Consider the following 18,850-nt stretch of genomic DNA (forward strand, 5'->3'; position numbering starts at 1 on the left):
TCAAGATAAAATTTAAAAATTCTTCCACTTAGGAGAAGTGTAGCCACTTACTCCCCGGGCCTACTGGAAGATGAAGAATGAATCCTGTAGCAGGGTCAAAGAAAAGAAACCTGAAAGTTTACCGACGTCATCTGACATGCGCGTATCAGGACCCCAGACGTGCTGCCCATGATCAGCACCCTAATCCGAACAACAAGGAGCAGCTTGATAGTACATCGATAAGACATAGCAAGATCCGACCACCAAGGGAGTCCCCAGCTTAACTGGCAAGCCCCCAGTGTAGCTGACGATGAAGCGACAAAATAATCCGACCAGTTGGTTGGTGAAGAAAGGAGCGCCAAGCAGCCCAACTAATTGGTCGGCGATGAAGTGAGCGTTGTGTAGAAGTATCCAAACACCAAAGAGTCCCTAGCATAGCTGGCGAGCCCCTAACATAGCTGACGATGAAGCGATGAATAATCCAACCAGTTGGTTGGCGAAGAAACGAGCGCCGAGTAGCCCAACCAACTGGTCGGCGGCGAAGTGAGCGTTGAGTAGAAGTGATCGGCGAACAGCCTGATCAATTGGTCAGCGACGAAATCCATAATCCTAGTGGTCCGACCAGTTGATCGGTGGAGAAGTCCAAGCACCAGGTGGTCCGACCACCTAGGCGATGATCCACCAAGGGAGTCCCTAGCTTAGCTGGTGACTCTTGCACGAAGAACCCAAACGCCGAGGAGTCCCCGACTTAGCTGGTGATGCTTGCACGAAGAATCCAAGCACCGAGAAGTCCCCGACGTAGCTGGCGATATCCAAGCATCGAAGAGTCCCCAACGTAGCTGGCGATGTCCGAGCGCTGAGGAGCCCTCGGCTTAGCTGGTAAGCCCCCAGTGTAGCTGATGATCACCGAGGAGTCCCCGGCTTAGCTGGTAAGCCCCCAGCGTAGCTGATGATGAAGCACGAGCAACGAACAGTCCGATTAACTGGTCGGTGGTGAAGTAAGCATTGAGTAGAAGCGATCGATGAACAGTCCAATCAACTAGTCGGTGACGAAATCCATGAACCTAGTAGTTAGACCAGTTGATCGGTGGAGAAGTTCGAGCACCAGGTGGTCCGATCACCTGGACGATGATCCTGTAATACAAATATGTAGAACATGTAGTACATGATGTAAAAATATATGAACTCCAGAGAAGAATCAGCAATGGTGATAAAATAACGTATGCATCTCGGTGATCAGTTGGTGTGAACACTTAGTGTTATTCTGAAGATGTATTTATATTTAATACAAACCGCCCTACCAGTTAGTGTATAGCTAAGTCTCCAGCCCTAGCTAGCCTGTTAACCATAACACGGAGCGCGGAGTCCGTGTGCATGTAGGAAGAATAAAGCGTCGCTAAGGAGACGCTGCCAACCACCCATAATGCAGAGGGCAGACACTTATGCACGTGTGGGGAGGAGCCGGAGACAAGGCCGTCTCTGGGGACATCCGAGCATCAACATGACTATTCAGGGGTTCGCCTTAGACTTAGTTGTATATTGATTTTAAGCCTCACCAAGAGAAAGTCATTTGAAGGCAACAAAGAGAATATTGATGTACTTAAAGCATACACAAAATATTGGATTGTGGTATTCAAAAGGAGCAAGATTTGAGTTGATTGGATATTCGGACTCTGATTATGTGGAATGCAAAGTTGAGAGAAAGAGCACATCGAGCACATGTCAACTATTGGGAAGATCACTTATGTCTTGGTCATCAAAGAAGCAAAATAGTGTAGCTCTTTCAAGCGCCAAAGCGGAATATATTTTGGCTAGTAGTTGTTGTACTCAATTACGCTGGATGAAGGCTACTTTGAGTGACTTTAGAATCAAATTCAAGCAAGTGCCATTGCTATGTGACAATGAGAGTGCCACAAGGCTCACCAACAATCCGGTTCAACATTTAAGAACAAAGCATATAGATGTTCGCCATCATTCATAAGAGATCACCAACAAAAGGGGGATATTTGTATTAAGTGTGTTGGCGCTGATGATCAACTTGCCTATATCTTCACCAAACCACTTGATGAGAAGATGTTTTGCAAGCTAAGGAATGAATTAAACATACTTAACTTCTCCCATTTGTACTGATGCACACCCATTATATGACATGTCTCTCCTTCGAGCTAAGCAAGGTAAAGTTGATTGACATGTCATTCATCCATTGCTAAGGTCTTGTTTAGTGCATCTAGTCATTCCTATCATGTCCTAGGATCATTCATTAAAATCAAATTAATTTGATACTTGTATGGTACCACAATTGCTTGTATGCTTGAAATGATCTAGTGGTAGCATATGACATGTTTGTGGGTTTGTAAACCTAATGCTTAATCTAGAAAATGCGCTATAATTGTTTAACTCAACATGGTGCATGATAACCCTCTTTTGGAGGTGTGGAGAAGCTTGCCCTTGGATCAATTTGAGTTAAATATCTTTTGCAAAGTGATCTAGATTGAATCAAATTGAGAAATTGTGCTAATTGTTGACAAAGGGGGAGAGAAATTTACAAAGATAGTAAGGTAGGGGGAGCAAACAAATGAAATGATATTGTAAGAGGATCAATCAAAATTGTACACAAGTAGAGGGAGCAAGCTAATAAACTTGTATGTTGCATTTGAATGTGCATTTCATATAATTGCTTGCATGACATAAGTTTTATATTTCAATATCCATACTTGTGTGGTGTGTGCTAGTTATAGGTTTGAATGATGAAATAAAAAACTAGCATGCATAGGTTAAGTAACTAGACTTATGTTCATCTTATAAAAACTAGACCCTTGCTTCTAATGTTGATCTCATGGGGTATTCTAGTTTTTGTGTATGTCTAGTTACTAATGGTGCTAAGGATGGTATTTTGGTGCACTCCGGTTGGTATCACACTTTAAAGGTCCATCTCTTATACCTTAGCATCATTTTGTAGACATTGACTCCTATATTTCCTATCTAGACATATGTGCAAGCTACAATCCAAACTCTTATCACATATATAGGAGGAGGAATTGCTACCATATGGGATTTATGAAACTTGTCCATATCCTTTTACACATAATAAATATGCTTGGGCAAGCAACATGGATTCAAAAGAATTTCAATTCATATATTTGTGAAAGGGTTGTCATCAATTATAAAAAGGGGGAGATTGAAAGCTCTAGTTTGATTTTGGTGAATTAATGAAACCCTAAGTGCTAACCTAGTTTATCAAAGTGATTATGAGATAGGTGGCACATTCCAAGTGGTGAAGCAAATGAAGATCATGACATGATGATGGTGATGCCATAGTAATGATCAAGTGCTTGGACTTAGAAAAGAAGAAAGAGAAATAAAAAGCTCAAGACAATGGTGAAATTTATAGGATTTATAGAAGCTTTTTGGTTTAGTGATCGAGACACTTAGCGAGTGTGATCACATTTAGGATCGATAGTCGTACTATTAAGAGGGGTGAAACTCGTATCGAAATGCGGTTATCAAAGTACCACTAGATGCTCTAACTCATTGCATATGTATTTAGGAATTAGTGGAAAGCTAACACCCTTGAAAATGTTTGGGAAAAAATGCTAACACACGTGCACAAGGTCATACACTTGGTGGTTGATACATTTAGGCAAGGGTGGAGAAGTTGGTGAATCGAAGGAGGTGTTTTTCACTATCAAACACTGACCGGACGCTGAGTTTGAAGTGATCGGACTTAGGGTTTTAGCGTCCGATCAATTATAAAAGAAGGTGGTACTCTCAGCCTGAGACTGAACGCAGGTGACCGGACTTTAACTGAACAATGTTCAGCGTCTGGTCCTGCTGATGTGGCCACACACAGAGAAGAGGGTGAGTGACCAGATGCTGGGCAAGTCCGGTCGGGCATGACCGAACGCGTCCGGTGGCGAAAAACCATCTCTGGAACCTAAAAGGTCCTAATATGGCTAGAGGGAGGGGTGAATAGCCTATTTAAAAATCTACAAATTAACTAGAGTAATTTTATTAGTATGACAAATAGCAAAATGCAAACTTGCTCTAGCTCTACAAGGGTTGCAAGCCACCTATCCAACAATTCTAGTTGCAATAATTACTAGGCACACAACTTGCAATGTTACTACTCACTAAGAGCTCTCAATCTTGCTACTCTAAAGAGCTCCACTAGATGAACTTAAAATAACAAAGCAAGTTCTTAATTCTAATTACACTAAAGAGCTTGCCACAACTAGTTTGCAAAAATATAAATGAGTGAGTAGGGTGATTATACCGCCGTGTAGAGGAGTGAACCAATTACAAAATGAATACTAAATCAATCACCGGGAGAATACCAAAGGGCAAGAGACAATCAATTTTTCTCTCGAGGTTCACGTGCTTGCCAGCATGCTAGTCCCCGTTGTGTCGACCAACACTTGGTGGTTTGGTGGCTAAGAGATGTTGCACAAACCTCGTCCATACAATCGGACAACGCAAGAACCTACCCACAAGTGAGGTAACTCAATGACACAAGCAATCCACTAGAGTTATCTTTCGACGCTCCGCCGAGGAAGGTACAAATCGCCTCACAATCACCAAAGATGGCTATGAACATTCACCGACTCATGCCAATCCTCCTCCACTGCACCAAGCTGTCTAGGTGGTGGCAACCACCAAGAGCAATAAGTGAATCCCATAGCAAAATACGAACACCAAGTGTCTCTAGATGCAATCACTCAAACAATGCACTTGGATTCTCTCTCAATTTCACAATGATGATGAAGCAATGATGGAGATGAGTGGGAGGGCTTTGGCTAAGCTCATAAGGTTGCTATGTCAATGCAAATGGCCAAGAGGGTGAGCTCGAGCCGGCCATGGGGCTTCAATAGAAGCCCCCACGAAATAGAGCCATTATACCCTTTCACTGGGCACAACATGGGGTGACCGAACGCTCCGGTCAGTTTGACCGGACGTAGGACCCCAGCGTCCGGTCGCTCGATGCTTGCCACGTGTCATCGGCTTCAAACACCGATCGTCCGATCTTAATGGTCAAGTGATGACCGAACGCGTCAGTTAGAAAGTGACCGGACGCAGGACCCCAGCATCCGGTCGTTTCTAGTAAGGTTCCAAACATGAAATTTCACGACCGGACGCGTCCGGTCATGCTCGACCAGACTCACCCGGTGTCCGGTCACTCAACATTTCCTCTATGCGCCTCACGTCAGCGTACGTCAGCATTGATCGAATGCACCTTGCCAGCGTCCGATCACTCTTCACACCAGCGTCCGGTCACAAGACTGAGACGCGTGCTCACTGCTGCTACTGACCGAACTCTAAACCCAGCGTCCGGTCACTCTGTGAACCCCTGTCTTTTCTATCTAGGGCACCGGTGGCACCGTCGGACTGTCCGCACTCTACGGGCGGACACTCTGCTGATGAAGTTTCTAACCCTTGCTCAAATGTGCCAACCACCAAGTGTATCACCTTGTGCACATGTGTTAGCATATTTTCACAAGCATTTTCAAGGGTGTTAGCACTCCACTAGATCCTAAATGCATATGCAATGAGTTAGAGCATCTAGTGGCACTTTGATAACCGCATTTCAATATGAGTTTTACTCCTCTTAATAGTATGGCTATCTAACCTAAATATGATCACACTCGCTAAGTGTATTGATCACCAAAACAAAATAGTTCCTACTATTTATACCTTTGCCTTGAGCCTTTTGTTTTTCTCTTTCTTCTTTTCCAAGTTCAAGCATTTGATCATCACCATGCCATCACCATCGTCATGATCTTTGCCATTGCTTCATCACTTGGAGTAGTGCTACCTATCTCATAATTACTTTGATAAACTAGGTTAGCACTTAGGGTTTCATCAATTAACCAAAACCAAACTAGAGCTTTCAGAACCTTACTAGAAACGACTGGACTCCCGTGATGGAGCGTCTGGTCACTTTGAGTAGTGTGTTCGGTCGCTACTTAACACGTGGCGTGAAGCAAACTAGCCATTAAGATCGAGCGCTCAGCATTTGAAGTAGATGACACGTGATGATCGTCAGGCAACCAGACACAGGGGTCTAGCATCCGGTCAACCTGACCAGTGTATCCAGTCGCCCCGAGATGGGCTGCAGTGATAGCCTAATAGCTCTATTTCACTGGGGTCTCTATTTAAAGGCATGTGACCGGCTCTAGCTCCAACTATTGGCCATTTGCATTAACATAGCTACCTTATGAGCTTAGCCAAAGCGCTCCCACTTATCTCCATCATTGATTCATCATCTTTGTGAGATTGGGAGAGAATCCAAGTGCATCGCTTGAGTGATTGCATCTAGAAGCACTTGGTGTTTGTGTTTTGCTATGGGATTCACTTATTACTCTTGGTGGTTGCTGCCACCTAGATGGCTTGGAGCAGCAAAAATCATTGAGCAGAGGTTGGTGATTGTCTTCGGCTCTGACCGTGGTGATTGTGAGGGGCCTTGTGCCTTACCCGGTGTAGTGCCAAAAGGTAAATCTAGTGGATTGCTCGTCTCATTGAGTTACCTCACTTGTGGGTAGGTTCTTACGGTGTCCAATTGTATGGACGAGGTTCATGCAACACCTCTTAGCCTCCGAACCACCAAGTATTGGTCGACATGACGGGGACTAGCGTGCCAGCAAGCATGTGAACCTCGGAAGAAAAAATTGGTTATCTCTTGCCCTTTGGTATTCTCCCGGTGATTGAATTAGTATTCATCTTATGAATGGTTCACTCTTCTATGTGGCGGTATAATCACCTTACTTACCCATTTACATTCCCGCAAACTTGTTGTAGCAAGCTCTTTAGTGTAGCTAGAATTAAGAGTTTGCTTTGTAGCTTTAGTTCATCTAGTGGAGCTCATTAGTGTAGCAAGTGTGAGAGCTCTTAGTGAGTAGTGACTTAGTAAATTGTGTGTCTATTGATCATAGTAACTAAAATTATTGGATAGGTGGCTTGCAACCCTTGTAGAGCTAGAGCAAGTTTGATTTTCACTATTTGTCATACTAATCAAATTGCTCTAGTTGGTTTATATATTTTTAAATAGGCTATTTACCCCCCCTCTAGCCATATTAGGACCTTTTAGTGGAGCAGGCCTGCGCGGCTCGGGCCAGAGCGCCAGAATGGGCCTGCGGAGTGGGAAAGAGGAGAGGAGAGGATGCACAGCGTGGGCCGCGGGGAGGAGCAGGAGCAGACCGACCTAGAAGCTGGGCTGCGCGGGAGAGAGGGAGTTTTTTTTCTAAATTCTATTTTCAAATCTATTTTCAAACCATTTCAAAAGCATTTGAAATTATTTTGAATTTTGGACAAAACCACTCATCATAAAAATAAGTATGCATCAGCATGAATGCACAAAATGTTGCTAAGCCTTATGATGAATTTTAATTTAATGAAAAATATTCTTTTTCCTATATTTCATGAGCACAAAAATTCATAAATTAATCATTTTAAACCTATTTTCAAAATTAAAATTTTTAGGGTGTTACAATTCTACCCCCTTAAGATGAATCTCGTCCTTGAGATTCAGACGATGGTGATCAAAGAGATATTGGCGTTCCGCCTTTAGATTCCTTTTACCACTCCATTGCTGCTTGCATGACTTGATGACCTTACTCCAAGTAACTTGCCAAACTGATTCCAAGATTCTGACAGATACTCCAATCACCCCTCAATAACTTCAATCACTAGGCCACCTTTCCTTTTTAGTACATAATATCAATTCTCTTTCTTAAAACATTCACCTTCCAATGGAGCCATCTTACCTTCTTGGTCCAAAGTAGGTTCTATCACCAACTTCAAAACATCAATGACTATCTACGCTCAGGTCGAGTTGCTCAACTCTTAGACACAATTCTTAGTCCACGGTGTCATCCGAATCTTCGTAGCATACTCTCCTTTGCTAAGGGCATCGGCTGTGACTTTTACTTCTCTAGGTGATAGCACTTTTCCAAGTCATAATTCTTGATTGCTCCAATCCAACTACAATGTCTCAAATTTTGATCCAATCTTTAGTGAAATATACTTCACACTCATGTCCTTGTAGATGCCACGCTTAGGTCTAGGGAAATAGCATCTCCACATCATGGGTTGGGTAGTCCAACTCACGCCTCTTTAGTTGACTTGATGCATAAGCCACTATTTTTCTTGCATAGAGCATATCCCCAAACCTTAATGAGATACTTCACAAAAGATAGAGAAACTCTAGTTCCGATCAGGCATAGCTAACATATAGGTTTTACTTCAACCTCTTCTTCATCTCCTTCAAAACTTACCTGAGGTTTCTTAATCCAAACAAATTTAGTAATATTTCCCAATGCCACTATAACCATCTTCTAATGATCTTCAAAAAACCTCTAATGAACCTCTGATAGAATCTTACTATTACAAGGATCTCCAAGTCACTCTTACATACTTGGGTGGGTTACAACCAAACTCATCATTAATTTTTCTCGAGTTCTTCTCCTTATTTCCACCATTAAAGATAACCAATCCAAGTAGAGAACTTCCTTCAACAAAACTCACTTGCTAACTTGGTGAAACATTGAGATGTTCTGAGTCTCCATTGAACCAACTATAGTTGTCCAATATCTCCTTCCTATGTCATCCATGCCAACTTATCCTAGTATGTTGAAGATTGAACTCCCAATTGATAATAGCTTGAAGTGATAACCAATATGGGAAATTACCCGAGTTCCTTGATCCAACAAGTAACACAACTTTAGCAAAGATACCTGCTCTTGATAGTGACTTCTCATCCAGAGACCTAACCTATACTTCCAAGTGAAGCACCAAAACGTATGAAGCCTTTGTCTTGCAATTTCTTTAGCTTGGCTACCCCCCTTAAGAAAGATTGACTAGGGGACACCAAGGCAAATCTTGAATCTCCTCCTAAATTAAGTTGACTATCTTCAAGAAGTTCTGACTTCCCAAAGAAATTCATGTTCAAGGGTATGAACAAACAACTTGATTTTCCTCGCAGACAGGAAAACAATAGCATAGTAAAATAGCTGTAACTCTCATTCTATTAATCCAATAAAGTTGTAGATTATACCATTGGAAAGCTTATCAAATCCTCCACAACTTCCTTATAGGACATGTTTCCAAATTCTGTAGTTTAGATAGTAAAAAATAATGCACAATAGAAACTGCTCTAGGCTTCAGATAGCACAGGTGCATCGTCTTGTGATTTTCATAATTCCATAACCAACATAGCTATTAGGGTGATTCTTGTGTTCTGAGAAAGATGTTGAAGTCCACTATAGTACAAAATTTTTCTATGACTTTTGGTCTTCCAAAAATAGGGATAAAAGCTTAAGAGGGCAGGCTGCTCAAAAAGACGAGATAGAGGAAATAGGAGGAACCAAAACCCAACTATTTATTTCATTAATCCTTATACCTTAGGCCTATGAACTAAATGAAATTGTGGGAACACCCAACAAGATCATTGCAATCATTACAAAGATTTAAAACAAGCAGAAGCATAATGACAATTCAACAAAGCAATAAAGATGCACAACTCAATCATTGACTTAACTTGCGATACTATCGTTTTTGTTACATAAAGGTCACAAACTCCTATTCCTTAACTAAGGTGTGGCTACTAGGGCATCTAGGGTAGCATCCCTTGCATGACAGTGAGGGCGACACATCCTCTACTTTGTTGATCTTGGGTAGTCCGGCATGACTCCTTTATTCATCATTCTCATCAAATGCTTCTTTCGGGTTGGGGTATCACTAACACTTACTGGTGCCAACCCTGTAGTGACCTGACTCTAGCCACTTCCATGGTATAATTGTTGATTCTTCTATGGGAAAAAGTTATCATAATGTCCTTCCTGTTGGCAATGATAACACTTTCTCTTAGTTGGATCTTTAGTGATGTCATACTCCACCAAATTGTTGCTTGGTGTGTTGTCAGCTTACCGACTCTAAATGTTCATCTTTGTTTGACTGGATAGCTTTCTAGCTCGTTTGATCTTTTAGGGTTGAAACTCCTTATAGGTGATTGTCCACCCATCTATGCATATCTTATGTGAAAAGAGTGGAGTAATCTTAGCTTGAGAAACTTTTGTCTCTTTAGAGTCTGAGTTTATCTGACTAGGGATTGGAGCTGGATGTGGCAATGTAGTAGAACTCAAATGTTGATTGCTTCCCAATTCTGGCTCTGGTGAGACCGCCTTTCTCTTCTTATACACATTAGCTTCACAACTCGGGTTCACCTTGACTTCCCTCTTATTAGACTTGTTTTGAAGATAGGGAAAACCATAATGCCTGCAGCATTGACATTGGTCCTGACTACCAAGCGTCTTACTACCAACATCTTCATTGAACTTCATATTCTTCTAAGCTTCTGCTACTTGTCTCTTCACTAGTCCCTTTGGTATGTTGACCTGACCTTGCAATGAGTACTGTTGAGAATTCCCATATTGAATTATTCCTTCTAGTACATATTTCTGCATAGCAGATAGCTTTTCCTTGTCAAATGCGATCAAAAGCGACATAGATTGGTGTTCCTGAGATTTGATGTTGGTGGTCTCCTCGTTACGATCTATCTAACAGATGGAGAGAGAAGATTTAGAATAGAGACAAAGCCTTATAACAGAATAGAGTCAGAGGTGAGAAAATTATTTAGAAAATATCAAGGTTAGAGAGAAAGCAAGAAGTAGGCAAGGTGAAAGCATGCTAAAACGTCTAGTTCTAACTAGGCTTATGTTCGACAGTCAGCATTGCTCTAATACCACTTTATAGCACCCCATTTTAAGAACAAAACTAGATACACACCATATTTAAGCCCAGGAAGTCAAATCTCATATATAGCTACAAATAAGGGTAATATCAATAGACAATGCTTAATATATAACATACTTAGTATAAAGAATATAACCTTAGATAACAAACAGCAGAAAAACAACTCCGATCTTCGAGTAAAGACTCTAATTCCACAGGGACAACTGACTAGTTGATCACAAGCCTAATTCCTCTAAACTCTAGCCATCTGGTACCCATCCGGGATTTTTATCCAAATAATTAAAAAAATAAAGCAAGCGTAAGTACATGTCGTACTCAACAAATATAACATAGGGGTTCACGAGGCCTAAAAGTCTAATATTGGTTTAATTGCAATTAGCTTTTAATTGTCATAATTTTAGCATAGGAGTAGCAACAAGTTTATCACAAGCCCATGTAAACACATGATCAGGTAACATGAATAATGAATAGCATAAACAATTAACCATTAATGAGCATCTATAATCAGTATCATCAGTGTTCATCATCTATTCCGTAAGGGTTCCAAGGCCGCTCGTGACCGTGAGTATGGCTAATATACCAGTTTTACACTCTGTAGAGGTTGTACATTTTTATTGTGAGTCGTGATTTACCCTTTTGCTCGAGGTAGCTAATCTCTTGACCCACTTTCAAGGAAGATCGACAGGGTTCACTATGAAGCCTTTCAAAGGTTCGTCTAACAAGTTAGAGCCATTAGATTCACTCGGTAAATAGATGTACAGCCCCCCCTTCCCGATGGCACAATGATACGTAGCCTATACACAAGGGGACAGAGGCCGCACTATATCTAATTCGGCAAGCCATTCTTATGCCAATAAAGGTAACTTCTAACAAGCTAGAAAAGGTCCTCATACTAAGCTAAAGCCAGAGCCATGTAGCCCTCATAGCTGTACTATAAGTTTTGGATGATCACTTACAGATAAGTCCTTAGGGAGAGGAAAATAGAGCACCATAAAAATAGCCCAATGCTCTAGCCCCCTTGTTATATGTTGCTAAAAAGCATCTTTTAGTGTTTATTGCATATACCATTAGTCAAGTTACAAGATCATGGTCCTTAATTGAGCACTAGCATCATACTACCCAATGCATAATCACCCATGGTGTCAAGGTACAAGATATCAAATATCTAGGATATCCTTATTGGCAACAAGGTAGACACATGCAATATGAATTAAGTGATTAAAGGTGAATAGGTAATAAGGATGGTCCCATCCTATACTTGCCTTAAACTTAGATCCTTCTTCTATTGATTCGTAGCCTCCAAAGAACTGATTCTTGATCACCACGTAAAACTCATCGACTGGACAAGATCATTAAGCACCACACAAGCATCCGAACAAACATGCATAGCATTCAAACATAACTATATTAGAACAATACACCAATCAGTGAAAAAGAATTTGAAATCAAATCTATGCGTTGCTACAATCACATAGACGTAAAAAAGCATGCTAATCGGAGCTACGGTGAAAAAGATACATCTACCGATAGATTTGCTTCAAAAAGAAACTGTAGGCTTTATTTATTTGAGCTATATAAAATATGTATAAGATACTTAAGAGAAATACCTTAATTGAGTTAAGTCAAATTATACTTGATTTAGAAAAACAAGGTAAAACTAATCATATAATTGACCAAGGTGAAAAGCCTAAGTTACTTTTAATTAGAAAAATCCAATTGCAATATCATTATTCAAGTTAGGCATCAAACCATAAAACTTCAGAGCTCTTGACATGGAAAACATTGATACTAATGCATAGATTATGTCATTATAAATCTAATGTAACTTGAACAGGTCAAATCAGAGCTAAAACAGAAAATATATGAGTTAAATAAGGTTCAATGGCATTGATGTAAATTTTTGGACCTCATTTTCGAAATAAAATAAATTAAATATGGTTTTAAATGAGATCTGGATGGCGGCTCCTATTAGTTGAAAGCTCAGGGGGTATTCCAAAAGAAAAACAACTAAAACATATTTATTTTTAATACAAAAGGATGGAGGGTCGATTTTCTAATAATCGGGGGACCTTTTTGCAAAACGACGTGGGGCTAGCGGCGCTGACCAAGTCAGGGGCTACGTGGCGCGCAGTGACTGGCCAGTGGCGGTGGTCTGTGTGCACTATGGCATGGACCAGCAGCGGTGGACTCCGTCCACGGTTCGTGGTGGACCGAAGGTGTATGGATTAACATGATTTAATCTTGAGCGTTGATCAGAATAGGTATTGCTGTGGTGGTTTGGGCAAAATTGTAGGCCAGAGTAGAGAGCCTAGCATGGTGGTCCATGCCCGATGGTGATGAGCTCGCAAGGGAAACAAAAAAAGAGGCTACGGGCCTTGGTGAAAGCTCTAGTTTGATTTTGGTGAATTGATGAAACCCTAAGTGCTAATCTAGATTATCAAAGTGCTCATGAGATATGTAGCATATTCTAAGTGGTGAAGCAAATAAAGATCATGACATGATGACGGTGATGCCATAGTGATGATCAAGTGCTTGGACTTGAAAAGAAGAAAGAGAAAAACAAAAGGCTCAAGGCAAAGGTATAAGTGGTTGGAGCCATTTTGTTTTGGTGATCAAGACATTTAGTGAGTGTGATCACATTTAGGATCGATAGCCATACTATTAAGAGGGGTGAAACTCATATCAAAATGCGGTTATCAAAGTACCACTAGATGCTCTAACTCATTGCATATGCATTTAGGATCTAGTGGAGTGCTAACACCCTTAAAAATGTTTATGAAAATATGCTAACACATGTGCACATGGTGATACACTTAGTGGTTGGCATATTTGAGCAAGGGTTTGGAACTTCACCGGTGGAATGCGGACAGTCTGACGGTGCCACCGGCGCCCTATACAAAAAAGATAGAGTTTCACAGAGTGTAATGGACATGTCCGGTGGCTAAACTCAAGTGATCGTGGTCACTATAAGTGACCAGACGCTGGTCTTTGAAGGACCAACGCATCCAGTCAGTGGTAGTAGTGAGCATGCGGTTTTGGTGTCATGATCGGACGCTGGCGCAAGAAATGGCTGAACGCTCAGGGCCTAAGTCCTATCAGTATGACATATGACGACGTTGAGTGATGGGATGCTGTGTGTGTCTGATCAGGCATGACCGGACACTGAGGTCCTGCGTTCGGTCACTTTGAAGCAGCACGTCCGGTCACAACTTAAATGTGTTGATGATCATTGAGATCGAGCGATCAACGTTTGAAGGAGGAGACATATAGCACACATCGCGCGACCGGACGCTGAGGTCCAGCGTCCGGTCGATCTGACCTGCGCGTCCGGTCGCCCCATGTTCAGTGCAGTGAGGAGCCAAACGGCTCTATTCATGGGGGCTCTCTATTTAAGCCCCATGGCTGGCTCAAACTCACTCGCTTAGCCATTTGCATTGACATAGCAACCTTGTTAGCTTAGCCAAAGCCCTCCCACTCAACACCATCATTGATTCAACATCTTTGTGAGATTGGGAGTGAATCCAAGTGCATTGCTTGAGTATTTGCATCTAGAGGCACTTGGTGTTCGTGTTTCGCTACGGGCTTTGCTTGTTACTGTTGGTGGTTGCAGCCACCTAGATGGCTTGGAGCAGCGAGGATCATTGACAGGAGGTTGGTGATTATCTCCGACTCTGATCGTGGTGATTGTTAGGGGTTCTTGACCTTTCCCCGATGGAGAGCCAAAAGGTACTCTAGTGAATTACTCATGGCTTGTGTGATACTCATCTTGTGTTGGTTGTGCGGCACCCTATTGAGGGTTTGGCATGTGATGCCAATTAGCACGTGAACCTCCAAGTGAGTGAATCACCACAATGAGGACTAGCTTGCCGGCAAGCAAGTGAACCTCGGTAAAAAATCATTGTGTCATAATTTGATTCTGAGGTGATTGGTCTTCATTGGTATTTATTCTTGTGATTGACTGGTTCACTCCTTGACTCGGTGGTATAACCATCTTGCTCACTCTCTTTACATTACCATAAACTAGTTATCAAGCTCTTTACTGTAGCTAGTTGTGAGAGCTTATTAGTTTGGTTAGTGTGGCTCTTTAGTTAGCCTTTAAGAGCACACTAACTTAGTATAGTGACATAGCCATTGTGTGGTTAGAAACTATAGAAACTATAGTGACATAGCCATTCTTTTTCTTATATTTCATGAGCATAAAAATTCATAAATTAATCATTTTAAACCTATTTTCAAAATTGAAATTTTTAGGGTGTTACATAATCCGACCAATCTTGCTTGCACAATGGAAAGGGCCACGAGCTTATCTCTCCAGCGAATTAAATTAGCCAAAGGTGTGCGTTCATGAGCCCATGCTAAAGTCTCAATTAATTCCTGCCAATATCCATGCCAGGAAATTAAGAACATAAATCCTGTAGCCCAAACAAGATGTCCAAATAAGAACATCCAAGCCCATACTGATAAACTATTCATCCCAAAAGGATCATATCCATTAATAAGTTGTGAAGAGTTTAACCATAGGCAATCTCTTAACCATCCCATCAAATAAGTGGAGGATTCATTAAATTGTGAAATGTTGCCCTGCCATAATGTAATGTGTTTCCAATGCCAATAAAAAGTAACCCATCCAATGGTATTTAACATCTAGAAAACTGCCAAATAAAACATGTCCCAAGCAGAAATATCACAAGTACCACCGTGCCCTAGGACGTCGCAAGGAAAACTATACCCGAAATCCTTTTTATCCGGCATTAATTTGGAACCGCGTGCATCTAAAACACCCTTTACTAAAATCAATGTAGTTGTATGCAAACCTAGAGCAATAGCTGATGAACCAAGAAATCCCCAGGTCCTATTATTAAGAAAAGCGAATTACTATTCTCATTAACAACATTCAACCATCCGAGCAACCATATGTTTCTACCTGCATTAAAAGCAGGGCCATTCATTGAAGATAAGAGTATATCGAACCCATATGTCGTCTTACCATGAGCAGATTGTATCCATTGGGCAAATATAGGTTCGGTCAAGATTTGCTTTTCTAGAGTACCAAAAGCAAGCATAACGTCGTTATGAACTTAAAGGCCCAAGGTATGGAATCCTAGGAAGAGGCTAGCCCAACTTAAATGAGATATGATAGCTTCCTTATGGTCTAACATTCTTGCCAATACATTATCTTCATTTAGTTCTGGATTGTAATCCCTAATGAAAAAATAGCTCCATGAGCAAAAGCCCCTGTCATGATGAACCCTGCAATGTATTGGTGATGAGTATATAAAGCAGCTTGAGTAGTAAAGTCTTGTGCTATGAATGCATAAGCAGGTAAAGACTACATATGTTGAGCTACTAAGGAAGTAAAAACCCCTAAGGAAGCTAGAGCAAGGCCTAATTGAAAATGAATCGAATTATTGATTGTATCATAAAGGCCTTTATGCCCACGTCCTAATCGACTCCCGGAGGAGTATGTGCTTCTAAAAGATCTTTGATACTGTGTCTAATTTCGAAGATAGTTTGATACATATGACCGACAATGAGAAAAATAAATGCAATAGCTAAATGATGATGAGCAATATCGGTCAGCCACAAACTTTGTGTTTATGAATGGAATCCCCAAGAAGGGTCAAAATGACAGTTCCCCCTCCTTGAGTGGTACCAAATAAATGATTACTCGAATCAGGATTTTGGGCATAAAGATTCCACTGACCTGTTAGAAGGGGACCCAACCCCTGGGGATAGGGTAATACATCTAAGAAATTATTCCATCGAACATACTCCCCCCTGGATCTAAGAATAGCAACATGAACTAAATGTCCTATCCAAGCCAAAGAACTTATTCCGAAAAGTCTTGACAAATGATGATTCAGACGAGATTCGGTGTTTTTTAACCACGAAAGGCTTGGCTTCCATTTGGGTTGTAGATGTAACCAACCCCCTATTAAGGATAGCGTAGAAAGAAATAATAGAAAAAAGAGATCCAGTATAAAGATCTTCATTGGTGCACAATCCAATTGTATACCACCACTGATAAACCCCAAAATAAGCGATATTCACTAGACCGGCAGCACCTCCTCGAGTAAAGGCTTCCACGGCGGGTTGCCCAAAATGAAGATCCCAAATGGCATGAGCAATAAGTCTTACGTGTAAAGGATCTTGTATCCATGATTCAAAATTTCCTTGCCAAGCTACATGAAATAGATTTTCGGACGTCCATAGAAAGATTATTGCTAACTGCCCAAAGTGAGAAGCAAAAATGTTCTGATAAAGACGTTCCTCAATAATATCATCACGACTTTCGAAATCATGTGCGGTAGCAATACCAAACCAAATACGACGAGTAGTGTTGTCCTGAGCTAAGCCTTGGCTAAATTGGGAAATTTTAATTCTATAATGTCTTTCAAATCCTCCTGAAAACTCGATCGAGAGAGACTTCATCTGCTACAACTAACAAAGGCTACAAACCTAATAACCATTGCCATCTGTTAACTAACGAGCTTTGGAATAGGTACTCAGGTCTGAATATAATGTTTCACCTAATCTGGTGTACATGTGGTCGTGTGGAGTAAGCCTACCCGATCGAGTATTATTATTCTAACTTCTCAATCAGTGAATGTGCGGAGAACAAATCTATATATATTTGCATAGCTAATAAACATATAAAGAGGCTTTAAACGCAATAATATGTAGTCTCAGAGCTCTAGCTGTACCGTTGTACTCCCTCTGTCCTTAAAAGAATATAATTCTAGAACAGTGTTATATTTTAGTATACCAAGTTTAACTAATTATAGATAAAAAAATATAAATATTTATAATATCAAATAAACACAATTAGATTAAATATGAAATATATTTTCATAATAAATTGATTTGAAGCCATAAATACGAATATTATTTACTAGAAACCTGATGAAATGTGAATCACTTTAACCGGCACGGATACCATAGTTGCATTTTTCGGAGAGAGCTAGTACTATTAGTACTAACGCTTGTCAATCAATCAGTTCATTACGATTATGACGTGCTCGATCGTAGTGAGGTGGTTGACTTGGGAGGAGGCGGACGTACGATGCAAATGTTAATTTAACCTAAATTTTTTACAATTTGACCCTTTTTTTGAAAGTTTCTCACAAATGGACCCCTGGCGGAAAGAATTCAGGAAATGGACCCTTAGCTTGGCGCCAGAGTGACTGGCGCCGAGCTAGGTGCCAACGTCTCTGGTGCCAAGCTGGTGGCTAGGCCAGGAGCTCGGCGCCAGTCACTATGGCGCCGACGCCGTAGTGACTGGCGCTGAGCTCGGAAATATCTATCTGGCCTGTGCCTCTTTCTCTTCCTTTCTCGCCCAAGCCGCCCCTGCCCGTGCCGTCGCCACCGCCCTTGCCCACTCCACCGCCACGCCTGCACCTCCGCCATGCCGCGCCATCGCTCCCGCACCCGTGCCGCGCCCGCCCGCGCCCATGCCACCGCACCACGCCCGCGCCGCGCCGCGCCTCCACCGCTGCTCCGGTTGTCGAGCCCGTGCCCTCGCCATGCAGTGCGGTGGCCAAGCCCATGCCGTCGCTGCTGCTCCGGCGGCTGAGGCCGCGCCCTCGCCGTGCCGCGCCGCTGCCACCGCCGCTCCCTCGCCTAAGCCCACACCACGCCGCCGTGCCGTCGCACCGTTGCTCGCGGTTGGCGGTAGCGCCACGCCGCCACGCCCTCCACCGCTGTCCTTGCCTTAGCCTCGCCTTGGTCTCCACCGGTGGTCTTGGCCTCGCCATGCCTTGCCCCCCTCCACCGCTAGCCTCGCCCCGCCTTGCCACCATCCACCGCCAGCATGCCTCCCGCGCCCGTTGAGCCGGACTCGCCTCGCAGAGCGCTGGGCACCCCACGCCCACCGTGCGCCACCTCTGTCGTCGGCCGCGCCATGGCAGGCCCGGTTCTTCGCCTTGACCTACGCCCATCGTCTGCCGACCCAGAAAGTAAAAATTATGAATATGCAATGTACCTATTTAGTTGGTGTTTGTTATTTACTAGTTACTATGATGACTCAGTTAGTTGATTTAGTAAGATATATATGTAGATAGATAGAAACATAGATACATAGGTAAATAGATATAGTTAGATAGCTACTTAGATATGTAGTTATATTTGT

At 42.1% G+C, this 18,850-nt stretch overlaps 1 protein-coding gene across 1 annotated transcript; it reads right to left on the reverse strand.

The window, feature by feature from the left end:
* Window positions 1–17,951: 17,951 nt before the first annotated feature.
* LOC136495994 (uncharacterized) lies at window positions 17,952–18,476 on the reverse strand. The gene has a single exon (XM_066491753.1). The coding sequence runs from the start codon at window positions 18,474–18,476 to the stop codon at window positions 17,952–17,954; it is 525 nt and encodes a 174-aa protein (XP_066347850.1).
* Window positions 18,477–18,850: the final 374 nt, after the last annotated feature.

Source organism: Miscanthus floridulus, chromosome 12 (genome assembly GCF_019320115.1).
Source record: "Miscanthus floridulus cultivar M001 chromosome 12, ASM1932011v1, whole genome shotgun sequence".
NCBI classification, from domain to species: domain Eukaryota; kingdom Viridiplantae; phylum Streptophyta; class Magnoliopsida; order Poales; family Poaceae; genus Miscanthus; species Miscanthus floridulus.

Coding starts and splice junctions, on each gene's coding strand:
- LOC136495994 (XM_066491753.1), bottom strand. CDS start 18,476: ATGGCGAGGCCAAGACCACCGGTGGAGACCAAGGCGAGGCTAAGGCAA.